This window comes from Drosophila willistoni (genome assembly GCF_018902025.1).
Source record: "Drosophila willistoni isolate 14030-0811.24 chromosome 2R unlocalized genomic scaffold, UCI_dwil_1.1 Seg167, whole genome shotgun sequence".
Lineage (NCBI taxonomy): Eukaryota > Metazoa > Arthropoda > Insecta > Diptera > Drosophilidae > Drosophila > Drosophila willistoni.
The window spans coordinates 15,547,420-15,573,863 of record NW_025814050.1 but is presented as its reverse complement, the minus strand read 5'-3'; the positions used below and the strand labels follow the sequence as shown (position 1 = coordinate 15,573,863).

The window sequence follows — 26,444 nt, the reverse complement described above, 5'->3', positions numbered from 1 at the left end:
GTGGGGGGCACTGTGTCTGGATATGGTATGGTCTGGTCCTTTTTTTTTGGGATGTGGGGACGAGGCTTAAAACAACTTTAGAACTTTAAGCCGGAACATTGTTAGTTTGATGAATTCAATTTTGTAATTTTTTTTTTAGTTCTTGAATAAATAATCAAAATGAAAAGACCACATAGAAAAATGTTTGCAAAAATTCTTTTCTTCTGCACAAAAACATTTTTATTAAATGCAAATGAAATTGAATAAATAAAGGTTAAAAAAATAATTCAATTTTCATTTCGTTTTTAGTTTTTATAGACACGAACTATGTGAACTATTAGAAATATATTAAATAATAGTAAAAAAAAACGGTCAAACACTTTTTTTACTTTTGTGTCTGAAAGTAAAATAAATAAGAATAATAATAATATGAAAATTGGTATACTTAGGTATATATCTCTCTGCTTAGCGCATTTAACATGATTTAAGTGAAACTGAAAATTTGAAAATAGAGAAAAATGGTATTAGAAAAGATTAGTTAGTGGCTATCGAAATCTATTTCAGTTACTAAAGATCCAATTTAAAAACGCAAAGAGTTTTTTATTGGAAGCAAAAATTGAAACCTAATAAAATTTCAAGATTTGGAAATTTCATATATGTATATGCAGAATAATGTGATCCGAAGATCAGTATATGTATATCTTAGAATTCTTATTACTTCTTCATTTTGACAACAAAAAGAGGTTAAAGAAAAGTTCCTAATATCCAAACGTGAGGTATATGTAATACATAAAATTCTTAAAGTTTATACCCATTAGGTTTTAACCTTGTTCTCAAAGACGAATCTTAAAAAATTTGCACCCTAATGTATACAATAGGCAGTTAAAAATTTGTTTTCTCTTTGTGGCTTTTCAAAATTTAATTTTGTATGAGCCAAAGGAGTTTTCTCAATTATTAATATGTTCGGGGCATTATAGGCAAAGTTTTCATTGAAATGAAAAACTTAGTCAGTTTGCAACAATTTTATTAAAAGTTTAATTACTTTTCTGTTAAACTTTATATGCATTAAACCTTAAATTGAAATATTTCTACATACTCTAAATTTAGTCAAGTTAAAAAAAAGGACAAAGTTTAGTTTATAATTTGTTTCTTGTTTTTAATTAAAACAATAGAAAACAAAGCATATTTTATATTTATACGTCTTTTGTGTGTGTTAGTTTATTTGCATTTTCTCAAGCTTGTCTTGACCTCAAGTCTGAGGAATTTCAAGTTTTATAAATTTTTTTGTTTTAAATGGAAGCCCATGACAAGTTCACTTTGATTTATTAGTTTTTTTTTTGCCATTGAAGTGATTTCTAATTTTACTTACTTTCCCACGAATTATTTGTCACTGTGCATTGTTCTCGCCTTACATATGTATGTACATAGATAGATATGAAATCGCCTTTCTATGTATAGAGCAAAACCCTTTTATTACCTTTTCGTGGGTCTCACAAAACTGAATGAATAATCCTGTCAATTTGTTGTTTTTTGTTCAGTTTGTTGTAATCGTTGTTGTTGTGGCTTTTGTCTGTGTTATTGTTGTTGTTGTTGGTGCTATTGTCTAGCCATTGTGCAATCAAATTGTTTAGTGGGCGTTTGGTTTCATTTTTCTACCCTCCCCCGGCATTTGGGGTTAGCAACGCTTACGCATGCATTTACAACAAATTACATTGTAAGGAAAGTGAGAAAAGGAACGAAGGAAAGTGGGGGAAAGGGGTTTCACGTAAAAATTACCTTTTTATATTAGTTTTGGCAAGGTCACGTTATGACGGTGCTAAGGTATAATTAGATTTCAAATAAAACTGAAAGATTGAACTGATGTTTTTTTTTTTTTTGATTGAAACTAATTTCTTCTTAATTTTGGGTTTCATTGCAGGTGTCAGAGCTTGATGTCCATCAGAATGATGAAATAAATGTTGTGTGTCTACATATTTTCAGTGCTTGTGTCCGTGTCTATAAATGAAATCGAATATATCTAAAAAGAAAAGTTAATTTAAATCTACTATACAGATAAATAATATATGTATGTATATATATGGAAAATAAAAACGCCAACCGATGTCTGGTGTATGTGTGTGTGTGTGCAAAGTGAAATTTTTTTGGTTTAAGAATTATTTTCAATTTGCGTGTGTGGATGACAGGTCCCAACAGTCCAAGTTGAAAAGCTTTCAACAATGATAATAATTACCTACCTACCACAGATATATATTCGAGTGAAAATGGAAAATTAAAAAATTGAAGGAAAATGGCCTCCGTGTTTATGGTCGAACCGAAACACTCATACAGCAAATGGCGCAATTTATGAAACTAATGCGGACTTAATGTGAGTAATACCAATAACAAACAACCAAACAAATATACACACACAATATACAATACTTATATACGTAGACAGAAAGTATGAACGAGTATATATTGATTTTCAGTTAAAGTTAGTTAAGCTTTCCTTTACATTGGTATATAATTTTCCAAGAACTATAATCATATTAACCATCGATTTGGTTAACAGACGTCCCAGCAATTGCAAGCGTATCTCAAATGGGTGTTTTAATTTTGACTTGAAACGAAAGCAAAAAGTAGAATATACATAGTTGAATACTATATTCCTAGTCCTTGTTATACTGGTATCAAGTTAGTTTCAGCAGATTTTGTGTACTTCATGTTTATAACAAAATAAGAAGACTAGACAAACACTTTCTTTTGATTTTTATTTTTAATGAACTCTTTAGAAACTATCTAGAATCATTATTGAAAGTTTTAATTTCAATAGAAGAACTTAATCTTTATATAAGATATTGTTATTTATTTTGATACCCTATAGATACATTTATTGTATTAGAAAATCAAATTAACAAACCTGTTTTTCTCCTTCTTGATCAATCAGACTTAACAAATTCCTTCAACTTATATTTAGGTCCATAGAATAAAAAGCATTTGTCAAGTATTTTGTTAAAACAATTTATTGAGATACGCTTTGTATTGTTCTGTATGTAGCAATTATTTCATTTCTAAATATTATTAATTAGATTAATAAATTAGATAAATGTACACTTAATAATTTAATAATATTAATATTTAGATGCTCACCCGTATGCTCCATTGTATAAATTTAAAAAATAACAGTGTCCAATTCAACATTTACAATTCATTCACAATAATTTTCCAATAATAAATTTTAGCTTGTTCAACATGGCGTATGCGTTATATGCATCATGCGCACTGTGGGCTATAAGGGTGGTATTTGATATATATCTGGCATATTTAACAAGTATCAATATTTAATGCTAAAAAGCAAAAATTTTGCTCAACATGTTGACAGACAACAACGACAATGGCAAACAAGTCACTCGGATTTGTGTTTGCCCTTTGTCAATAAAGCAGATGGAATGTTCTCCTGGCAAATGTGTTAGGTAATTGTTTTATTGCACTCCAAGGAGTCACAAAAAACAACAACAGCAAAATAACATTTCAAACTTATACATTTTGCTGTTGTTGTCTCTGTGTATTTCTTTTTTTTTTTTTTTTCTGTCATTATAAAGTCGTAAAGAAGCAAAGCGATAAATGGATGGGGAGCAAGACGTTCTCTTTGGCAATTTGGCTTATCTAGAAACCAATAAATAATAAGCCAAAGAGCTCAGCTCAGGCTCCTGTGTGCTCGTCGCCTGTTGGGTACATGAAAAATAGATCAAGATTATGGCTAAAAAAAAAAAAAAACGAGGGACAACAACAACAACTTTTGTTTTTTACTTGTCAGAAAATTTCTAGCTGGCACAACACACATGTGCGAGACATGTTGACAGTTTTTTGTTTTGTTTTTGCTTCTTACCAAATATGTATTTTGGGGGTACATAAAAAATCCATCTAATTGGCAATGTCTGCATATTTGATGATGCTAATGGAGCTGCTTGTCGATTTGTCAGTCAATTCAAGTGGCCAGAGTGAGGCGAAGGAATGGGATATTCACTTTCCCTCCTTCTGCTGTTGACAGTTGCCTGATTAAAATAGTAACCTCAACTCTATTGATTTGAGGCTGATTTTGTACTGTCGTTTCTTGTTGTTGTTGTTGTGGTTGTGTCTGTTGGGTCAAGAGGTCAACAAGGTCGAGGTCTGGAGTAGTGAGTCGTTTGTTTTTTTGTTTTTTTTTTGCAGAAAAGACGTGTCAGCCGTCCTTTGGTCGGCTGGTTTAAATGGCAGTGCGTTAATTAAGTAATTTGCTCGGTCACGCTCACCTTCTTTTGCCTACGTCTTTCGCTGTAGTTTTTTTGTACGTTTTTTGACGCCAACACACCCATGAAAAAAATCGATTTACGGCAAACGAAAATGACTCTTCAAAAAAAAAAGGGTTTTAACTTAAAATCGATGGCAGCATAGTCATTAAGACAATCAAAACGACTTTAAGTCACGTAACTGAGAATGGGAATTCAAGAGAATTTAATTATATTTTAAATTTCATTTTAACATATTTAAATACATAAGTCTAAAAATATTATTGTCTATGAATAACTAAACAATTATTATTAAATATTTATTTCAATCTGCATCATTTATAGAGTGAGCGCCCGCTTTACTTGAAATAATCAATCAATCAATTTCTTTAAGGAGTGGACATTAAAATATTTTGTGTTCAAACAATATCGATTATTCTTTATCATTTTGATTAAACACAACCAGCCTAGATGTAAAAATAAATGATATTTTGACAAATTTAGTCGGATTATGAAAATGAATAATTCGTGTCAAGAATATTTGTTTTTTTAGTCTGATGGTTTTTTTTGTGCTGTGTGTTTTTATAAGAAATACCCATAAAAAAATTGTCGGTAAAAATATGTAGTAAGACTTAAAAAGTATTAATAGTTTTTTTATTTAAGACTGGTGAATCTCTTTGTCTAAGGGGGTTTCGTCATCTCAGAAGCTCTAATAGCTGAAATTACACATTCGTGTTGCAAAATCAAATTACTTTATTTTTCACGGCCTTTTCCATCATTATAATGTTAAACCAATGTAATTTTCTATCAATACTGAAATTATTTTGTTCCGATTCACATAACCAATGTAAATTTAACTTTAGGGTCTTTCAATTTTATTAAAATTGGATACGAGAAAGTGGTTGCTCTAAAGTACTTGTCAGTTAAAAGTAGTTTGATCTATTTTTTGATTAAAGCTCCGAAATAATTTTGAAAAAAGTCCTTAATGACTTAGAAAAGAGACATAAGTCATTCTTTCCGAAAACGAACGCAAAAGCCTCTAAAACATATACGAATTGTATTTTTGAAAAACTTAACAAGAATATGTATAAATATAAAAAATTGACGAAATTCAACATCAAACGAAGAAAAACTCCGAATTGTTTTTTTTTTGTTTTGTTTGTTTTACTTAGTAAAGACCACCAAAAGTCCATGATAAATGTTTTTCACTAAGGAATGGACACAACGAGAGGTTGAAAGCGAACTATGCAAAGTTTTTCCGCTTTTCATTTCAGACAAAAAAAAAAAAAATGTCATCATTAAGTCATGTCTCCGATTCCTTGGCATTTGGATCACTTAAAAGTTACGTTAAATGTCATTTGTTAGGTCTTCTCCTCTTTCTTTTGGGATGCCTCCTGCTGTCTGATGGTTGACTGATATATATGGGCAAATCATGGCCGAATTCAAGTTAAGGACATTGTCAGTAGGCGGTCGAGACATGCCTAATGAACAAAGGGCAGGGAAAGAAAAGGCAACCAATCTAAAATGGGAAGGACAACTGAATGAAAATGAATAGCATAGTAAAAGAGACTTGGATAAGAGAAATGCTAGAAATCACATGTGTAGAAAAATCAAATGCATATTTGTATTAGTTAATTAAGAGTAGAAAATTACGAACAGCAAAAATTTGGGTAGTTTGAATTGCATTAAACTCGGTTTCTTTAGTCAGTTTAAGGTAGACTCAGATAAAAGTAAATCCGAATCATAACCAAGTAAATATTTCGTTTATAAATTATGTTTATATTTTTTCAATAAATTAAGACGTCTATAAATACTAAGACTCTATTTAAACCCATTGGATTTCCTAAAATGAACCAATCTGTCGATTGATTTTTGTCTACTCTGATGATGTTTCTCTCTCACAGGATTCCCTTTTGTAATCAATATGTTTGATTAATATTTTACTTAAAATATTTCACTATTTCATATTTCCATCGTTCCAATAAATTTTGAGTTCGTTTTTTTTTGTAAAAGTTTGTACTTGTTTGGTACCTAAAAAGCTTGTAATCATATGAAGGGCGACCTCTTTCATATCTATTTTTTCTTTTCCTCTTCCTTCTCGTCTGGATCCTTATATAAGGGATCATATGGCTGCATTTCGCCTGTGCCAAAACAGCAAAATACTAAAGCTGAGATAACCAATATGACAAAGCATATAATGAATACCACACGCCATTCTCGTAGTGCGGCCTAAAATCTCAGAAAATATTAAATGTTATTGAAATGGCTTCTGTTTCACTTACATTGGGCGTAAGGGCCCCAACAATGGGCGACGCAGCGAGACCGGCTAGGGCACCACTACCATTTGTTATGGCCATAATGGTGCCGGCATAGCTCGGACTCATATCCATAGGAGTGAATTTTTGGCCAGCATAGTAAGGACCCATGCACAGCATTGAGATGGTAAAAAGGGTTACAACTGCAATTTTATTGCAGCCGGCATAGGAGGCGATTACTATAAACAAACCAGGGAAAAATGCAGCTTAAACAAAGGAAAGTTGCAATAAAAATTAACTCAGAGTAAAGACAAAAAGAAAAATAAAAAAAAATACTCACAGAGAAAGGTAAGTATTTTGCGTTCAGAAGTAATTGTTAATTTGCCCGTTCGAATTAACCAATCGGCTAGTGGTCCACTTGCCAGGCTAGCCAACCACATGGCTAAATAGGGGAGAGAGGTGTATAAGCCATTCGATTTGATTGAGAATCGCAAAACATCTGACATATATTTGGGCAGGAATGTGACCATTACATAATAGCCCCAATCGTGACCTATTTCACTGACTAAGACGCCGAACATAGCCGTGCTTAGCAATATGCGTTTCCAGGGTATAGGAGGCTTATCTTTTGTTGTCTGTCCAATTGATTCCATCAAGTAAATCATTTCGTTAGGCTTAATGCAGGGATGTGTCATTGGTGAGCTAGTGCAGAGAAAAATCTACAAAAATATGCCCCAAAAATGTTATTTTTGAAATTTTGGATTGAACTAAACTTACAAATATGATAAACCAAATCACCGACGCACCGCCAAATACATAGAAGGTTACTGGCCATGGAAAGGTGGAAAGTAGCAGACCAGAACATGAAGTGGCCACTATAAGGCCCAAAGTGCTGCCGCTATAGCACGCAGTACCCAATGTTCCGCGCTCACTTTTTGGTACCCATGCGGCTAACAAAACACTGAGGGCTGGGTAAATGGGACCTTGTGCCAAGCCCATGAAAACACGCATCACCATCAGACACCAACTGCCACCCACTACAATGGCAACATGTGAGAGAATTGTGCAAATTCCGGACCCTAAAGTGCATATGCCAAGTACCCATTTAGCTCCATATTTATCAGCTAGAATGCCACCAGGTAAATGGGATATAATGTAACCACCATAGAAGACACCCAAAATATTCGATTGTGTCTGCTCGTCCCAATTATAAATACCATCATTCTAAAACAAAAGCCAGTTTCGAGTATCAAATCAATCTCATTCATCTGCTTGGGTAAAGCCTACCTTGACGACCTCTTCAGCTTGCGCTTCTAGAGGACAAGCATCCACCTTGTCATCTGTTTCATTCACGGCTGTACGATTTATCGGTATAACTATCACAGTTATCACCATTGATAATGACACCCGATTGGTAAAAATGCAGATTAAAGACAAAAATCCCATTATTGTGCAAACAACACGCTGCGGCAAAAGACAAACTTTAAATAGTGCAGAAAAAAAGAGGGAGAAAAGTGCAAGTTTAGCTTAGCAGAGTGATTAAGAATTCTCAACTTACACTGACTGCAGCCTTGACCCCATTTTGGTCTGTCGTCTCCTTCTATGTCCATATACTTAAAAATAAAGTTAAATAATTCTATATTAACTTTGTAGACTTAAAATTTTTTATTTTGTGTTATTTGTTTTTGATTGAAAAGACAGTGAGTTAAAGTAGATTCAATGAGGAAGAATTTCTCTTAACTTTTATTACTTGGTATTAGATGAACTGTTCTATCAAGATACTTAATAAATTTAAACAATCTTTGCCGCTTAAATAGATTGTACTTATATGAAACAATTTTCATGAACTAAATATCTCTCCATATTCTAAAAAAGGCTTAAGTTAGTCGGATAACCTCCTTGTCATTCTTAAAATGACTGTATATTTATCAGTTTTAGGTAAGTTTAAAGAAAGTACACCAAAGAGTGTTCTATTCAAGTGCCTCGAAGTGTGGGTGTAACACGTGCTCCAATAGTGATTTGCATATGTCTTTCTACCTGACATGGTAGACCTTTGGGGCTTGATATATGATTTGGTATATACTTTAACAGCGAATTGCTTTTAGTGGCTGCGACTAAGTCGCGCCTAACAAATTATGCAAGTATTTTGTGTGGGTGTGTATGCTTTAGTTGTTGTTGTTGGCTATGTTTTGGTTGTTGTTTTGGTATGTCGAGCTGATTTATGAACGACAACATGTCCGACAGCTTAAAACAGGAAAAACAAAAATGAAATGAAAGAAGAATAACCCTCAAGTCAGGATCCAAGCCTTAAGCCAATTTTAATTAAAGGAAAATATTTCAGGTAAAGTGAAAGGGGCTAACAAAGAAAATGAGGAAAATTTCAAGGCATACATTGGCAAATATGTGTCAGGGAAAATGCAGAAAATGCCATCAGAATGTGTGTTTGTGAGTGTGTGGCATGTGAAAGTAGAATGAAAGTGAAAGTTCAAAACGCATTGGCATTTGGCCGCCTGCTGAGGTCGTCATAGGGCGCCGTCCTCACTCACAGTATATAGAGTATATGGTGAATGCAGGATTATGAAGGACACTCGCCATTTCAATGAGATGGCTTGAACTTTTCTTAAACTCAAAAAATTCGAATTCCCATAAATGAATTTAACATGCAAATTGTTCTCGTCGCCTCGTTTTGTTTTCTCTCGGTCAGGTTAAGCAAAATGGCCAAAGGAATTTAGTGCATTTATATCATAAAAATCCAGAGGGCCGGTGCTAACTTCGACCGCGTCAATGTTTGTATACCCTTTCAACTTTTTTGGTAACTCTTGTATTACCCATAATGATTCCCGAAATGAATCCAGATTATGTACATCCCCTCTTGGTCAAAGAATCTTTTTCTGATCCAAGAAGAGGTCAGGTTCGGCCTATATAGGTAGTCTCTCTCGAGAGTACCACAAATCAGGGCGAAGCCAAAACATACGGGCCTAATGTATCGAAATATTTTGGTTCGGGTGGGACTTCTGGCTTTTGGTTAGCAAACAGTCTTTGGGGGGTTTCCGCGGACCATCTTTACTCAATACGCCCGTAGTACATAAAATAAAACAAAGTCCCTAGAGCACGAATATTACACAAATTTCTTAATCGAAGGAAATGGACTAGAAGGATCTGGAAAGACCCAATACAATTTAGCTCACCGCTCACATTTCGCCACAAGTAAGATCACACAACTTTTACTCAAACATTATAAATGATATTTATTCACGAGGGTTACGGAATACCAAAATACTTCAATAAATTGGAAACATTATCCGAGTTGACTAAACTAAAATGATGGTTTTAATAATAAAAGGTAATCAAATTAAATAATTGGATCATTTCAGGCATCCAAAAGCCAAATTATGGATAATATTATTTTATTTTGGTGAATCTAAATTGTAAGGTGGATATATATAAACTGAAAGGTATTCAAAATAAAAAGTCAAATGGAATTTTGAAGTCTCCAACCTAAATTATGATATTATTATAAATGTAGGCTCGTTCACACAGTCAAATACGATTATTAATAAGGTTTTAGTTTTAACTTTACTGTACTTGTAAGTTTTTCTTATTTGCAGATTATTTGACACCGAACTCGCTTTCTTTTTGCATACAAACAGGGAAATAGCATTTCGATCGTTATTTATGGTTCAGAACTTAGGACTTACCCATCCGTCCGGTCCATCGAAGGCCTTCGTCGTCCGCTGGATAATGCTTAGGAATAAAATGTTAGCTTAAATTAAGCGACTGGCATTCCTATGCAATACATTCAGTGCAAGGGACTCTCTTTCAATCCGCAATGAAGAACCTTTCTCTGCCTGTATCCGACTCGGGCGGCTATTCCAAGCTAGTTGACTTTGTCGAATTGTCTCTATGCCCTTCACGGTGTGCAGCTTTTAAGCAATTGATGTCTCAAAAATCTGGCTAATTTTCGGAACTCAATTATGAAATTCCTTGCTGAGGTTTCCAACGTATACTTTTATTATGGCTATTATGGTTGTCCTAGATACTCCAGATTAGGATTAAATCAATAATTCGGCTTGATGGCCGAGAAAAATTCGGATTATAATTTTTTTTCTGAAGGAGCGGCGTGGTTAAGACGTTTAGCCAGGGCAAAAGTTCGTCAGAAAAGAATGTGACCAAAGCATGCGATCGCACATGATGCCACTTCGCTAGGGTTGCACTTGTAAAACTATCGAACCTCTAAGCTCGCATGATTATTTTTATCGACGCATTGCCCCACCACTTACTGAAATTCAAGGTAACGCATCAAAATTTAAAAAAAACCTAACGGCAGAAACTACGCACTACAAAATTCGGCACAGTCATTAACAGATAAATTAAACTAACAAATAAATGTTTAATTTGAAAGAAAGTAACGAAGTTATTGACAAAAGTCAATGTTTTGGACCGATCGTTCCTATGGGAGTTATATGATATAGTCACCCGATCTTCATCACATTTGGCACACCAAGATTAAATTTCAATAGCTCAGAAAATAACGAAGTTATTGAGAAAAGTCATTGTTTGTGACTTTGCCATTTGTATGGGAGCTATATGAGTAGAAAATTATGAACAGCAAAATTAGGGTAGTTTGAATTGCATTAAACTCGCTTTCTTTAGTCAGTTTAAGGTAGACTCAGATTAAAGTAAGTCCAAATCATAACCAAGTAATTATTTCGTTTATAAATTATGTTTGGACAACATAAAAAGTTAATGGAGCCGTTTTTTTTACAACAAATATCGATTTTATTTTCTCGATACATAACTCTATTCCAACCCATTGGATGTTCATTGTTTTTGCCACTTCGAAAATACGCTGTTGTTTCTGTCTCACAGGATTCGATTCCCTTTTGTAATCAATATGTTTGATTAATGTTTTACTTAAAATATTTCATTACATGCTAACGAATTATTAGTCCTTGCGGATTTAATTATTCGATTCAAGAAATTATAAGAATCCAGTGGCAGTTTAAGGATGAACACTGTTTGGGTATTGACCCATATCCACCCATTGTTTCTCTACATTTTGAGTAGGTTTTGTTTAAAATTTTTTACATGTTTGGTACCCAAAAAAGCTTGTAATATTATTATTTATCACCAAGACTTTTTAAATAAGTAATATGAAGGGCAACAACCTCTTAAATATCTATTTTTTCTTTTCCTCTTCCTTTTCGTCTGGACCCTTATACAAGGGATCATATGGCTGTACTTCGCCAGTGCCAAAAAAGCAAAATACCAAAGCTGAGATAACCAATATGACAAAGCATATAATGAATACCACACGCCATTCACGTAGTGCGGCCTAAAATGGTAGAAAATATTAAATGATATTGAAATGGCTTCTGTTTCACTTACATTGGGCGTAAGGGCCCCAACAATGGGCGATGCAGCGAGACCGGCTAGGGCACCACTACCGTTCGTTAGGGCCATAATGGTGCCGGCATAGCTCGGACTCATATCCATAGGAGTCAATTTTTGGCCAGCATAGTAAGGACCCATGCACAGCATTGAGATGGTGAAAAGGATTACAACTGCAATTTTATTGCAGCCGGCATAGGAGGCGATTACTAAAAACAAACCAGGCAAAAAGGCAGCTTAAACAAAAGAAAGAAGCAATTAAAATTAACACAGAGTAAAGTTAAAAAAAAAAAAGAAATACTCACACAGAAAGGTAAGTATTTTGCGTTCAGTAGTAATTGTTAATTTGCCCGTTCGAATTAACCAATCGGCTAGTGGTCCACTTGCCAGGCTAGCCAACCACATGGCTAAATAGGGGAGAGAGGTGTATAAGCCATTCGATTTGATTGAGAATCGCAAAACATCTGACATATATTTGGGCAGGAATGTGACCATTACATAATAGCCCCAATCGTGACCGATTTGACTGACTATGACGCCGAACATAGCCGTGCTTAGCAACATGCGTTTCCAGGGTATAGGAGGCTTATCTTTTGTTGTCTGTCCAATTGATTCCACCAAGTACATCATTTCTTTAGGCTTAATGCAGGGATGTGTCATTGGTGAGCTAGTGCAGAGGAATATCTACAAAAATATGCCTCAAAAATGTTATTTTTCAAATTTGGAATAAACGAAACTTACAAATATGATAAACCAAATCACTGACGCACCGCCAAACACATAGAAGGTTACTGGCCATGAAAAGTTGGAAAGTAGCAGACCAGAACATGAATTGGACAATATAATGCCCAAAGTGCTGCCGCTATAGCACACAGTACCCAATGTTCCGCGCTCGCGTTTTGGTACCCATGCGGCTAACAAAACACTGAGGGCTGGGAAAATGGGACCTTGTGCCAAGCCCATTAAAACACGCATCACCATCAGACACCAACTGCCACCCACTACAATGGCAACATGTGAGAGAATCGTGCAAATTCCGGACCCTAAAGTGCATATGCCAAGTACCCATTTAGCTCCATATTTATCAGCTAGAATGCCACCAGGTAAATGGGATATAATGTAACCACCATAGAAGACGCCCAAAATATTCGATTGTGTCTGCTCGTCCCAATCATATGTGCCATCATTCTAAAACAAAAGACAGTTTCGAGTATCAAATCAAATCAATCTCATTCATCTGCTTGGGTAAAGCCTACCTTTACGACCTCTTCAGCTTGCGCCTCTAGAGGACAAGCATCCACCTTGTCATCCGTTTCATTCACGGCTGTACGATTTATCGGTATAACTATCACAGTTATCACCATTGATAATGACACCCGATTGGTAAAAATGCAGATTAAGGACAAAAATCCCATTATTGTGCAAACAACACGCTGCGGCAAAAGACAAACTTTATATAGTGCAGAAAAAAAGTGAAGAAAAAAGTGCAAGTTTAGCTTAGCAGAGTGATTAATTAAGAATTCTCAACTTACACCGACTGCAGCCCTGACCCCATTTTGGTTTGTCGTCTCCTCCTGTGTCCATATATTTTATAATGAACTTAAATAATTCTATATTAACTTTGTGGACTTTAAATTTGTATTTTGTGTTATTTGTTTTTGATTGAAAAGACAGTGAGTTAAAGTAGATTCAATGAGGAAGATTTGCTCTTAACTTTTATCACTTGGTATTAGATGAACTGTTGTATCAAGATACTTAATATATCTGGTTAGATTACGACCTATTTGGCTCGAGGTCAATCTTCCACAGAATAATCTTGAAATAATCTTGTTTTGGAAGATTGACCTAGTAGATATACCTTTTTACCTTTGACGAAAAGCATCGAATCAGCCTTTTTTTGTGCTGAAACTATATGTGGGCTCTTGGCATTGAAATTGTGACCTAGTTTCTGTTAGTCACGACTCTCTTTGATTTGTTATGTATTCGTATATATCCGCCAGATTTGCGTTAAAGTAGTTAACAGATGTCAAACTGGATCCCTGACAGATGTCTCTAAAGCTGACGTTCCTATAATCTGTTTGCAGTGCAGCTTTCACTTGACGTTATTAAAAATGAATAAAATATAATAAAATTACATTGCTATCTGGCAGTCGTTTTTTACTTCAAGAGAGTTGAATTTTATAAGACGACTTTATTTGGAATTTCTAGACCATTTCAAATGTTTTTCAGTCAAGTTTTTTTTTTGCTTAAAGTCCCGGAAACGGAAGTAGTGTGTGTTCCCGAGTAGACTGAAAACTGCCCGAGTAAGTCTAAGGAATCGAGTATTGGCTAGAGAAAGTATACGAAGAAAAAAAACTGCTACTAGTAAGTTGCAAGGAAAAATAACTGCCAAAGAAAGTGAAAGAAGAAGGGCCACTTAAATACCTAGGAAAAAGTTTTTCGCGCTTCCTGCGGAAATTGCTGTACATGGTTATATATACATATATTACAGAGATAAAGTGAGAGGGTGGGAGAAAAAGTCAAGCAAAACTGGGAGGACGACAAGCCGAATGGGAATCCTTTTTTGTTGTTGTAATATTCTAGCCTTTTTGCTCTTCTTTTGGATATGTACAGCAAGACAAGGAAATGCCAAAGGAAATTCATTTTCTTCTACTGTTTTTTCGTTTTTTTTTTTTTGTTTTTGAAAAGAGAAAATGTCTGACTGGAAAGTCTTTTGAGCAATGTGCAGCAAATATTGTACAAGTGCCTCGACACTCGTCAAGTTGCACAAACAGTAAGCAAAACAGCAAAGGCAACAACAGCAAAGGCAACAAAACAGTAAAGTAAAGGCAAAGCTCGTTAAAATTTACAAATAGAAGGCAAGTGGCAGAAAAGTGCGCTCAAGGACGCGTTGGCGTCTTACAGCACCCACCCAACCGTCCGTCTACCCATCCACCCAGGCAGCCCAGTGAGCCACCCTCTAAATCCCTCCTCTCTAATCCCAGTGTCTATACAAGGTGCTATGTGTGTGTGTGTTTGTGTGTGAGTGAGTGGCATTGTGTGGCAGTTGCATGCAATGCACAGGCGAGGCTGCATTTGAACTTATCACGGCATCAAATAGCAAAAACAAAGCCAAAACCGAAAAAACTTGTGTACTGCAATTACAAAAATGTTATGCTATACTCACCCCTATAGCCCTCCCTCTGGCTAGAGATTAGAGAGCAGGGGGCGTGGCAGTTTGTGCGTGTTTACCCTTGCATTAGCCATGCGAATAAAAACCCCCCAAACATATACACACACATTCACACAGAGATTTTCCTTTTCACCATTAGAACTGTTGCATACAAGATAAGTTTTGCTAAATTTGTTGCTGCAATTTTGTTGGCACTTGAAGGTCACACATAGAGCTGACATTGATGGGCCATTTCCGAGCATATCCTTGAGAAACTTTAACACCAAGAAGGCAACAACTTGGTAACGGTAGAGTCAATGAGAAGTCACATACTTCCAGTTTAGTTCTTGACTGGCATATGAATGATCGACACTAATACGTGTGTTTAATTTAGTCACAATGTTCAGAGCTGATTGCCACATTCTTTAAATTGTTGGAGTCCTTTCAAGCAAAAGTCTTTCTCAAGGTCTTAATCGGATTCTCGTTTCCACAAAACGAGAGCTTAAATTAAATGTTCTGTGTACCAATTTTTTGACTTTAATTCAACACTTAATTAAATTTTTTTGTTACAACAAAAGTAAGATGCTTCTTTGTCATTATTATTTAAGATACTTTATTAAAATATCGATAGAGAATTAGTTGATTTATAGGATTTTACGTATTATTTATTTTTAAAGTTTAGAAATTTTAGCCCAATAGTAGATGTTGTTACGATAATTTATTCGACACTTTATAGAACATACAATAAAGAAAGAGGATACCCATAATAAACTTCCAATTACTTGAAAATTTATGATTTCAATTACTCTGTTCGGTTTACTTTTTTTTTCGTTTTACTTTTCATCTTGTCCCAGATACAGACACTTACTTTGCAATCCATTTAAACGCATCCACGCCTGCAATTCGCTCAATTAGGTAACAAATTATCATTAACCGAGTCCCCCCACAGCCCGACATGCCCGACCCAGACCATTTTGGTGGCCAACCAGTTGTAGTCGCCGCCAGTTGACAAATTATGCACATTTATATTGAACATAAAAGCGAAAAAGTCTTTGAGCCAGAGCTGGCAACGGGGCGGGACCGAGTGCATTCGAGGCCAAAGAGGACATAATAAACTCATAATGCGTGACAGGATGTGTGCCAGAAAGCGAACTGAGTGCCGCAACGCCGGGCTAACAGTGGCAGCCATAAGTGGTTGCGCCTCATTTGGCACTTCATGCATCTTTATTTCCAAATGTCGATGCCTCACACTCACAGCCAGAGAGAGAGAGGGAGGGAGAGAGAGAGAAAGAGCGCCGCACTTTCGATGTAAATTTATGCGTATTGCATTTTTATTTAAATTTAATTGATATTTGTTTTGAGTAAAAATAATGATGTCAACTGGGTTTCTGGCTTTAATGACATGCGTATTACTTTATTTATGGCTTAAACAATTTTTATTTTTTTTTTTTGCCAGTCAACAATAAGATGGCAAAGACAAATACCCATAATGGCCTTCAGAGTCATCTGTCTGTTATGGCGTCAACAATTCTAGGTTCTTTCAATTGGGATTGGCGGTCATAAATTCTTATTAATTTCAATTGGATTTGTGGTCTGCATTTTAAATTAACTTTCATTTTAAGTGAAGTGAAGCCTTTAAATCAAATATTAATATGATTTATTATAGTGTCTGATCGAGAAATGTAAAGGTTTTCCTTTTTTTATAAAATTATGAAGGCTTCTTGCAAAACATAAGAAAAAATTGACTGCACTGCAATTAAAGATACATTTTAAGTTACAAAATGTAAAAAATATTGTTTATTAAGTAGTTTTAACAAAGGATTCCCCTACTACCGAATTCAAACTTCAGGGGTTAATTCGTTAGACCCACTTATGAGTTTATGACAACCAAAGTACCACAACTTCAATGTAATGCAATAAATATAGCATACTTTTTTGCGTTTTTGGGTAGGGTAATTTTTAAAATGAAACTTTTCACTTGAGTTTTAAGGTAATAATTTATAAACGATTGAAGAAAAAATTGAATTAAGAGAGAACAAGTATTTCCACTTTAATAATAAGCATAATGGATATATGATGTTTTCTTCTTCTTCTCCTCCCATTTCTTAACCATTTTGTTTTTTAAATCTTCTAACCTTCATCAAGTTCTGCTCCTGATTAGAAAGGTCTTAAATATTTAATATCGCGTTGTGGCCTTTTTTTTTAAACCCTTTTAATTGAATGCCAAATTGATTGGCATTAATTTTTGCTTCGTTTTTAAAACATAGCTAGATAATGAGAATGCTTAATGAAGTTATAAAAAATATAAATATGTTTGCAAAGTGCTGTAAAGATGTTTGCTTTGCTTTAAACTAAATCAAAATGAAGGAATCACAAAATGTTATAGCTTGCTTCAAAAGCAAACAAGCCGTTAACCAAAAACACACGCGCCAAGAACTGTTGTTGCATATATGATGTATGTAAATGTTGCTGTTGCTGGTGCTGCTGATGTTGCTACCGATACGACAGATAAGACATGCATTATGGTGCGATATAACAAATATGCTAAGGGTTTGTGGTTAAAACGGTTATGGGACGCCACTCGAATGACATAATCGACTCTGCAGTTTCCGTCCTGTTACCACAAAAGCGGATTGTTGTTGTTGTTGCTGCTGCTTTTGCTGTTGGTTATGCTGCTGTTGGCTTGGCTGCTGTTGCTGCTGTCAGTTTTGCTTCCTGTTCTGACGACATGACATACAAGTCACACTCTGATGGTTGCTGAAAGCTTTTATGCTGCTGGCAGTACAGTTTTTTTGTTCCTTCTCTCTCTCTTTTTTTTTTATTTCTCTCTAAATTATATCAGAATGTATGCTATATTTCTTCCTCATTTGCCTTTTCCGTTTTCCCTCTCTTATTCTCTCCTCTATCTCATGTCGTCGCCCCAGAAAAAAAGTTCTTAATTAGGCAGTCGAGTGTGTGAGGAGAAGGAGGAGGAGTAGGCGGTTGGAGGCGTGTCGAAATTAAAGCCACCAAACTTTTCGTTGTCACAGCTAATTGCATTTGAAGTTGCTTCTGTTGCTGTTGCTGATGCCTCTGATGTTGCTGGTGGTGTCTGTCGCCTTATGATAATGAGAAATAATGTGATTTAACTGACGTTGATTAGCTTTTAGTTGCTATCTCGATTTTGGTTTATACACAAAAGTTATTTCTTTCTTTTATTATGGTCATAAAGTTTTTCTCCATATGTAAGTATTTACAATATGTTGATACGTCAACTTATACATACAAACATCCACATATGTGTATGAATGGGCTGTTGATGCTGAAAACTAATATACGGTCATCTCCTTGAGAATATTTCTCTTTTGTACATATGAGTATACATTTATATATATGTATATAAATTAAAAATCATTAAAAATATGTATGTATGAAATGTTTTTTTGTCATATTTATAGTTTATATGTTTGGGTTGCTTTGGAAAATAATATTTTTAAACCCACTAAGTGTCCTCAAAGGTATTTAATTAACTTAAAACTTCATTTACATGCTGTTAGTTTTGGAACTGGCTCTATTTTTTAAAAGATTCTATCATTAAAGTTTTCTTTTTAAGAACTTTAAATAACTTTTGTAGTCCTTGATCCTATTAGTGTTTGTTCAAATTGGCCCTAAAATATTCCCTTTATTGTATTGTCTTTTACACTTAATGGAATGTCAAATTTTCAAAAGGGATATACTTTGTAAGTTCTTCTTGAGTTCCGTGTATGGAAAAAAGGCATTTCCAGACTCGCATTAATAAGGAGCTAATTAAAACATTTTATTTTTAAATAGTTTTCGTTGATTAAGAAACGATTTTTTTTAATAGAATACTCTTTGTAACTTGCACTTATCGTTTATGGACTTCTTTACATTTTTTCTATGTCATTTTCTACGATCTTGCAGTTTCTACAGATCTCTTTGGCCTATATAGACTTGGAAGATGATCATCTGATTTACACATATCGAATAGTTTGTGATACCGCGAAAAGTTATTAGTTTTCTGAAAATACATAAATTACCTCCATTAAGTTTTGTTTTCACATTTATTTTGAAATTCAATAATCTTAGGATTTATTGCATTATTAGCTATGTGCAGGACTGTTTTGTTATACATTAATATATTTTTCTGATAGCGTTTCGGTTAGTTTAAATGAACAACAATTTATAAATTTATTATAAACTAAACTGCTAATTAGTCTTTCGACTTAAGTGAAGAGTGTTAATAATCCTGAAGAGTAAACTCTTTCTTATTTGCAAATCGAGTCTGCTCTATATTTACTTGCAATTAATCAAAGTCACTCAAATCGTTTTGTGTTTTTTTGTTCCCAAGAGTCAATAAATGTAAAGTTGCTTATTATCCAAATTTGCAAGTTTCATGCAGTTTTTCCTTCATTTAGGTGAATTCCCCAAACTTATTATCAAATAGCTGCAATTGGCATAGGCAATTTTCCACCATTTTCCATGTGGAGTTTTTGCGCAATGAACATTTTTCAGTTCGCTGAATCGAATGATGGCTGATGGCAGGGAGGCTGCTTTAAGAGGAAGGCTAAACTGCTTGCGTATCTTGAGGAAAACCTTTTTCCCCAGTACCTTTTCACGTCTCATTAATTTCCACTAGCATCAAATTGCAATAGTAATGACATGAACAAGAACAACAACAACAACAAGTACACCCACGAGTGGGCGTGGCCATGTGTGGCGCCTCCGTGTGTGTGGGCGCTTATAATTTATTGTATGTTTGTTTTCCACTCGAGCGGATGCGAAATGCAGAAAATGTGAGAGCAAACTACCCTAGAAGCGAATTGCAGATTCTTTTCCTTTGGTTGTTGCTTTCACTTATACGGCAAAAGTTGCATTTATATAGCGAAAAAAGCGGAAAGTTTAGGGCAGGTGGCATGCAACAATTTTCTCATGTAACTTTCCATTGCAAATTAAACTTGGTTGCAAAAATTCCAAATGATGGTTTGATGAAAATGCGGGGGATTGGCCACATGTGCGTGTGTATATTTATGTATGCCTGTGTGTGTCAGTGTGCCAGTGTGTGTGTGTTTGTGTGTGCATGTAAGCGCTAGTGTAGACCATACTTGCATAATTTAAACGTTGCAGTTGTTTTAGCCAACGTGCAACCAAATTTGTTGATGCTCAAGGAAAGAAAAGTCACAAACCCATGTGACGCACTGTGTACTATGGGAAAATAATATAATATTTTGAATTTAAAGTTAAAATATTAAAAAATACTTTGCAACTTTTATAAATATTTCTAGAATTATTTCTCCGCATTTTTCAGTAGTTATCTTTTTTTATCCCAATTGTTTAGATCTAGGAGCGATGAGGAAATTCGACCCCTAAAGTATGTAATGGGTAGTTATCAAGTTTGCTTTTCCAAACTAATAAAAAACTTTAAAAAAATATTCTGCGAACTCTACAAATGTTTTGAATGCAAAAAATGGTTTAAAAACATTGTTTTAGCTACAGGGTGAATAAAAAGTTCTATTTTTTTTTAATATTATGCATTTTTCTGCAGCCGAATAAATAGCTACCTATTTTAGGTGTTGAGTTCACCTCACTTTCTATTCCTAGATTTGCCTTTAAATAAAAAATTGCACCAGGTGCAAATGCACAGAAAAGATGTACATATTTATATTTTTATAAACATTATAATGGAAATGAGTTAATGGTATGATATGGATGTCGACAAATATTTATAATCAAAACCCAGAAGCAACATTGGAAGTGTAAAACTATTAAGTTTTCTTCAAATTATCCGATACCCTCTCCCTGGCACTTTTTACTTTTTGACTTGGTTTTTTTCTTAAGATATTACGTTATTATTTTTCTTTGCCAATACTAGGAAAAGCTTTATAGCTTGCTTATTACTAAGGTTTCTATCCAAATGCAATGGCTTTGTGACAGAATGGACTTAAAAGATATTAAAAGAAGACCTTAGATTAAAGTCAGCGCAGTTGCAGGTTAAGGCTGGGTAGTTAAGAAAAGTTTGAATATTAAAAGGAGAACGAAATTCGTAATAAAATTAAAGCAAATAAAATGCAATATTTTAAAACGATTATGTTAGTCTGTTTTCTATCCTAGTCTCTTACACTTTGCATAATAAATCAATTTCATAAAACTACAACTACAAATATAAATTTAAGTACATTTCGCATAATCTTTTTATGGATTACTTTTTAACTGCTTCAGTCTATCTCTTGTCCCATTGGCCATCTGTTTATTTTTTTAAGTTATCTACCATTCTGTGTGTGTCTTGGACTTAATGCACTTCTTGCTAAAGGAGACGAGGTCCAATGCTTAAGTACTATATTATTATTATTATTATTTTTTGCCTGTCGAATTTTAAGTAAAAAGTTTTTACTTCTTGCAGTTGTTTAAACTTGGCCTCAAAATGGGGGTAAAGCAACAAAAAACAAAAAACGAAACTCAAACTCAACAGCAAGGCACTTGAAAAACTTGCAGTGTCCCCTTCCCCCTCAATCTCTTGCAGGTGCGGACTCATGGATACATACATAGATAGAACGAAAGAGAGATATATACCAAATAGATACACATAGTTAGTATGAACTATGTATAGTATACATAGTAGTTAGTATGTATGTATGTAGGATATGCATGCTGAGCAGCAACTTGCAACTTTGTTGCCCTGGCATTTGGTATTTCTGTTTTTTTTTTGTGCATTTTCCCCCCTTTTCTTCTATCTCCTGCCAGTTGGATTTTTTCGCGCTGTTTGCTGTCGAATTTGTTGCTACTGGCTTTTCTCTATTTTGTTGTCGTAGTTGCTTCATGGGCCGTTGCATTTGAACACTTGCAGTGTCGCCTGCATCTGCATCCAAAAAAGTTTGAAGGGGCGGAAGGCGGAAAAAAGATATATATTTAGGTATATATGGATGGCTAAGCCAGCTCTTTGGTTTCTGCGGGCAATTGTAAAATGCGGCAATTCCTTTTTCTCTGTGACCAAATCTTTCTACATACAAACTACATATGTATATGGTTCTTTTTTTTGTGAGTTTATCTCTTTTACTTTCACCTGTCGGTTAATTAAGAAGGTCAACTTCGAAAAACCTTCCATTAGGGTTTCAGTTTTATGGCTTTTAGATGGCAAAGAAATTTAATATCTATTACTTTATTATATAGATATGCTACTGTCTTTAAGAACAAATAAACTGTGAGTGAGTCCAACTTTAACAGACAGTTTAATATAAATAAAAGCTTCAATCTATAATAGCTAAAATAGTTATTATAAGCTAATTTTATCAGCATTGTTAACTCTTGAAAAAACTTGTCAATAAGAATACTTTTAAAGGTCGTATGCCAAAGTTGTTTATTGTTACATCAGAGTTGATTTTCAGATTAGATTAAACGGTTTCAGAATCTTCCAAAAAAGGATCAGAAAACCATTAACTATATCGAAAGATTTACCCTAGGCTTTGATAAAAAGTTGCAGAAATTGGAAAAGCTTGAAAAAAATAAAAAGGAAATCAAATTCTTACATAAGATTAGGGTATCTACAGAAAAAGTTTCTTTCCCCTGAAAAAAAAACCTTGAGGAATTTTCCCTACAAGAACTTTCTTTTGTAAGAAGGAATCTTCAAGATGCTAGCCTTCTAAAACTATATTGACTAGTAAAAATTAACAACTATGACTGTAATTATTTATCTTAAGATACGAAGGATAAAGGATAGCTGCAATTAGCGAAAGTTCCATTTCATATAAATTTGATATGACATTTCGATTCGGGTTGACTTAACCTAAACATTATACGAGCATTGTAATTATTTTTAAAAGGATTGGATACTTTTTGAAAGTTATATTTAATAAATAAAATTTCTTTAGCTTAAAGTGGTTTCTAATGAGCTTTTCTTTAACCACAATGCTGTTAGAGTCAGAGTCAGGTCAAAGTCGTGTTAAATGTAGCGCACAAATTGCAAAATGTAATTTTTCTTAGTGCTCACAGAAAAAGGAAACACTAGTTCGGCATTGCTATACATGGGATTGAAAGAAGGGAAAGAGGAAATGGAGAAAGGGAGAATGGAAGGTAGAGGGAGACACACACATGTGGCTAGCCTCAAGAAATTCTGACAATAATGTTGACGACATTTTCTGCTGTTGCACACACAGAACAATAGAAACTGGAACGACAATGGATGCAGCAACGCCTCTCCTTGCATTTTCTCCGCTCCCCCTTCTCTAATGGCGAGAAGTCGCCTACACCTACTACACACAACAAAGTTTGCCTTCAAGACAAACGTTGAAGAAAAATGTTGGTGAAAATAAAAGAAGAAACACAAAAAACCAAAAAACAGAAACAAAAACAAAAACCGGACGTGCCACGGTCGCCATTTGTTGCGGCATTTTGACAATTTTGCTATTTAATGTGGCGCAAAGGATGGTGGTTCGGTTTTGTTGTTGGTGGCATCTTGCATCATGTGGTGCACTAGCTGTCTGCTCAGTGTGTGTGTGTGTGTGTGTTTGTGTGTGTGTGGCAATGACAGACTTGGCAGTATGCTTAATAACTTTCTATCAAGTGAACAAATTGCTATAGCTGCAAACCGCCCCAACTGAGGTACAAATGAAAAATGGGAATTCCACAGAAGAGATGAGCTGAGAGCATAAAAACCGATGACCCAAGAATTCACCTAATGAAAAAGTGCACTTAACTTAAGATTATTCGGCACTTTTTCACTACGCAGAGAGATAAAGTCGTTTAAAAGTTAAAACATCTTCAAGCTTGCAGCAAAGAGGGAGACAGATTCCTTTTTTTTATGTTATTACAACCTAATACTATAATTTTGTTAATGAATTAAGGATAAGGGTAATGGAAAAATAATAAAGATAGCAAAAAATGCGAAAACCAACTAGGGACCTGAAATCACCTTTCTCTTTTGAGTACGTATGTTCCTAATGACTATATCTTTCAATAAACTAACCGAACACAATAAAATAAAATTTAAATAATTGACACTAAATCAAGTAAAATTCGCGACATCAAATGCGCTTCATAATGCAATTTTTCATGAACATGAACAAAAATAATATAATGCTAAGGCAAATATTGACAAAGCATACAAAAGAAACCTAAAACATGATTTAGTTTAAAGTTTTTCTCATTTATTCTGTCTGTATTACCAATGGGATAATAAAGGAATAATGATTCCTTTTCAAAATAAAGTGGCCATAAGGCTTATCTTTGATTATCTAATCATCTTAAAGCTGTATTGATGTCGATGAACTTGAATATTATGATTTAAAAATCATTGATACATTAGAATTAATATTACCGTTTTTTACATATGTAAATTGCAGAATATTAGAGTTTAAGTTATTATATTTTCTATATATTAGGGATATTACATGTAAACTACTTTTAATTTTATTGAAAGCCAAATAATTTATCTAACTACATATACATACATATACATACATAGATTAAGAAACTAAAATGTATACAGTGAAATTCCAAAGAAAAACTTAAAATGATTTTAAACATCCCCACATGATTTTTCCTTTCTCTTCTTTTTGCTAACAAAAAGTACATATATTGTTAGTACCTTTTTTGGGATACGAATGTGCCTTCTCGTATACCCTTTGTAGTGGCATAAGGAAAATGAAATGTATACTTTCAATCAAAATGTAAACTGGATTCGTTTCTTATTACTGTTCAGATTTGGAACAATCTATGTATATAAAGTACAACGATGCTTTTGATCTTGAACTTCATGTAGAAAAGTTACTATGACTTTGGCAGGATTATAGAAAATATTTATTTATGTTGACTATACGATAAACAGATCTAAAAAGAGATAGATCTAGTTTATTCATCATTTTTACAATTATTTGAATAAATACCAGAGCTATATATAACCAATATATAAGAAAACAAACTAAAATATATGCTTTTTCAAAGATTTTAGGAAGAGAAATGTTGTTTCCGTTTCAATAAATGGACTTTTTCATCGCTTTGTTGCATAAAAACACGAATCTTTTATTAGGATGTTCAATATTTCGACTTTATATCCAAAAATAAATAGCCAAATTCGGATGTGTTTTGCATTGTATATCTATATACAATATACGTCGTTGGTACGGTTTTGATTTGATTTTTCCAAGTAAAGTACACACACAAACACACAAAATCCTCTCTCCATACAAATGCTGTACAATAGGACTAGAAAATTCGAGGACAAGCATTTGTGCGACTTGAGACCTGTAAGGCAAAAGATACATATATTGGAAATGTTGTTGATTTGTTGTTACTTATTTATCCTGTGTGTTTAGATGGCTATTGTCATTGCTTTGTGTATATTTTGATTTAATTTTCTGTTGCTCTTGCTCGAAATGCATTTTCATCCATTTTGTGGTTGCAATGCAATTCACCAAAATGTCAATGGAAAGATTTGCCATAACAATTGCATTAGCTGACAGTTGACAGTTGGCATCTTGCTTCAAAAAAAGCATAAATTACATAGACAGCTTTACCTCTTTCGTTCTCGCTTTCGCTTGGCCCCTTTCTCTCGCCATTTCTCTTTGTTAATTTAGTGTTGACATTTATGTGAAATACCCTTTTAAGTGGTCATAAGTCCCCTCCAACTGATGGATGTGGCTAGTGGCTCTCCTTAGTCTCTTTCATTTTGCATAAAGAGTTTTGGGGTTGGCCAAAAAGTCGAGAGTTCTATTGTGTTTTTTTTCACCCAAATCGCATTTCATTTGCTGGTGCTGGCATGGCAGTCATTTTGGCCAGATTTACCCATTCTGCGTATGCATTGATAACCCACACAAGAAGCAAAATGGATGACCTAATATCTGTACGAAAACATGCCTGCCAGTGTTGAGATAAAAAGCTTTAAATGGCACTGGTCATTTCAACCGGACATTAGTTCTAAAAGCATCTAGACACTAATGAGCTAAATATTGAGCAAAAATAATAATATGCTTAACGGATAAAACAAATTTTACTTTAAAGTTGGAATTTGAAATAAACTGGTTTTTGGTTTGGTATTTAAAACGTTGTAGAAGTTCTTTTTGTCTTTAAGCTAAACTAAAGTAATTGATATTTTAAATTTGAAACTATCTTTCTTATGGTCTATATTTGACAAAAATATGCTATGTGATATAAGTTTCAGTTTAGTTATAATTGGAAAAAAAACAACAAATATAGAATATATCTTTTACGTATATATCTACCATATACACATATCTTTCATGTGAATCCGAATGTGATGTTCTTTAGTGTTCAATTAAAGCCCCATGCGAAACGCATCTCTGACAATAAGTTAAAGCATGCAAGAAAAACGGTGCAACACATTGCGTATGCGTAATGTGCCTACAAATCAGACCTTGAATCAGACCTTTTTGCTCATGGCAGTGCCGGCGTAATTGGGCGTATAATTTTGTT

General features: G+C 34.2%; 2 protein-coding genes across 4 annotated transcripts; both read right to left on the bottom strand.

Annotated features, from left to right (window-relative positions):
- Positions 1-5,984: 5,984 nt before the first annotated feature.
- LOC6641951 (putative inorganic phosphate cotransporter) lies at positions 5,985-8,186 on the bottom strand. Of its 3 annotated transcripts, XM_023175810.2 has the most exons (6): positions 8,040-8,184; positions 7,769-7,962; positions 7,259-7,705; positions 6,822-7,200; positions 6,509-6,747; positions 5,985-6,455 (listed from the first exon to the last, which is right to left on the bottom strand). In XM_023175810.2, the coding sequence occupies exons 1-6, from the start codon at positions 8,089-8,091 to the stop codon at positions 6,300-6,302; spliced, it is 1,467 nt and encodes a 488-aa protein (XP_023031578.1). In that variant the 5' UTR covers positions 8,092-8,184; the 3' UTR covers positions 5,985-6,299. The 3 variants fall into 3 exon arrangements, with proteins under 3 accessions (XP_023031578.1, XP_023031579.1, XP_046866486.1); XM_023175811.2 differs by lacking the exons at positions 7,769-7,962; positions 8,040-8,184 and having other exon boundaries at positions 6,822-7,183; positions 7,259-7,318; XM_047010530.1 differs by lacking the exons at positions 5,985-6,455; positions 6,509-6,747 and having other exon boundaries at positions 7,086-7,183; positions 8,040-8,186.
- A 3,188-nt stretch (positions 8,187-11,374) lies between these two features.
- LOC6641950 (putative inorganic phosphate cotransporter) lies at positions 11,375-13,460 on the bottom strand. The gene is made up of 6 exons (XM_002065074.4): positions 13,405-13,460; positions 13,129-13,305; positions 12,614-13,060; positions 12,178-12,556; positions 11,870-12,108; positions 11,375-11,816 (listed from the first exon to the last, which is right to left on the bottom strand). The coding sequence occupies exons 2-6, from the start codon at positions 13,285-13,287 to the stop codon at positions 11,661-11,663; spliced, it is 1,380 nt and encodes a 459-aa protein (XP_002065110.3). The 5' UTR covers positions 13,288-13,305; positions 13,405-13,460; the 3' UTR covers positions 11,375-11,660.
- Positions 13,461-26,444: the final 12,984 nt, after the last annotated feature.

Coding starts and splice junctions, on each gene's coding strand:
- LOC6641951 (XM_023175810.2), bottom strand. CDS start 8,091: ATGGACATAGAAGGAGACGACAGACCAAAATGGGGTCAAGGCTGCAGT. Junction 7,201..7,258: donor TGATTTGGTTTATCATATTT/GTAAGTTTAGTT, acceptor ATATTTTTGTAG/ATTTTTCTCTGCACTAGCTC. Junction 6,748..6,821: donor CAAAATACTTACCTTTCTCT/GTGAGTATTTTT, acceptor CCTTTGTTTAAG/CTGCATTTTTCCCTGGTTTG.
- LOC6641950 (XM_002065074.4), bottom strand. CDS start 13,287: ATGGGATTTTTGTCCTTAATCTGCATTTTTACCAATCGGGTGTCATTA. Junction 13,061..13,128: donor AAGCTGAAGAGGTCGTAAAG/GTAGGCTTTACC, acceptor CTTTTGTTTTAG/AATGATGGCACATATGATTG. Junction 12,557..12,613: donor TGATTTGGTTTATCATATTT/GTAAGTTTCGTT, acceptor ATATTTTTGTAG/ATATTCCTCTGCACTAGCTC.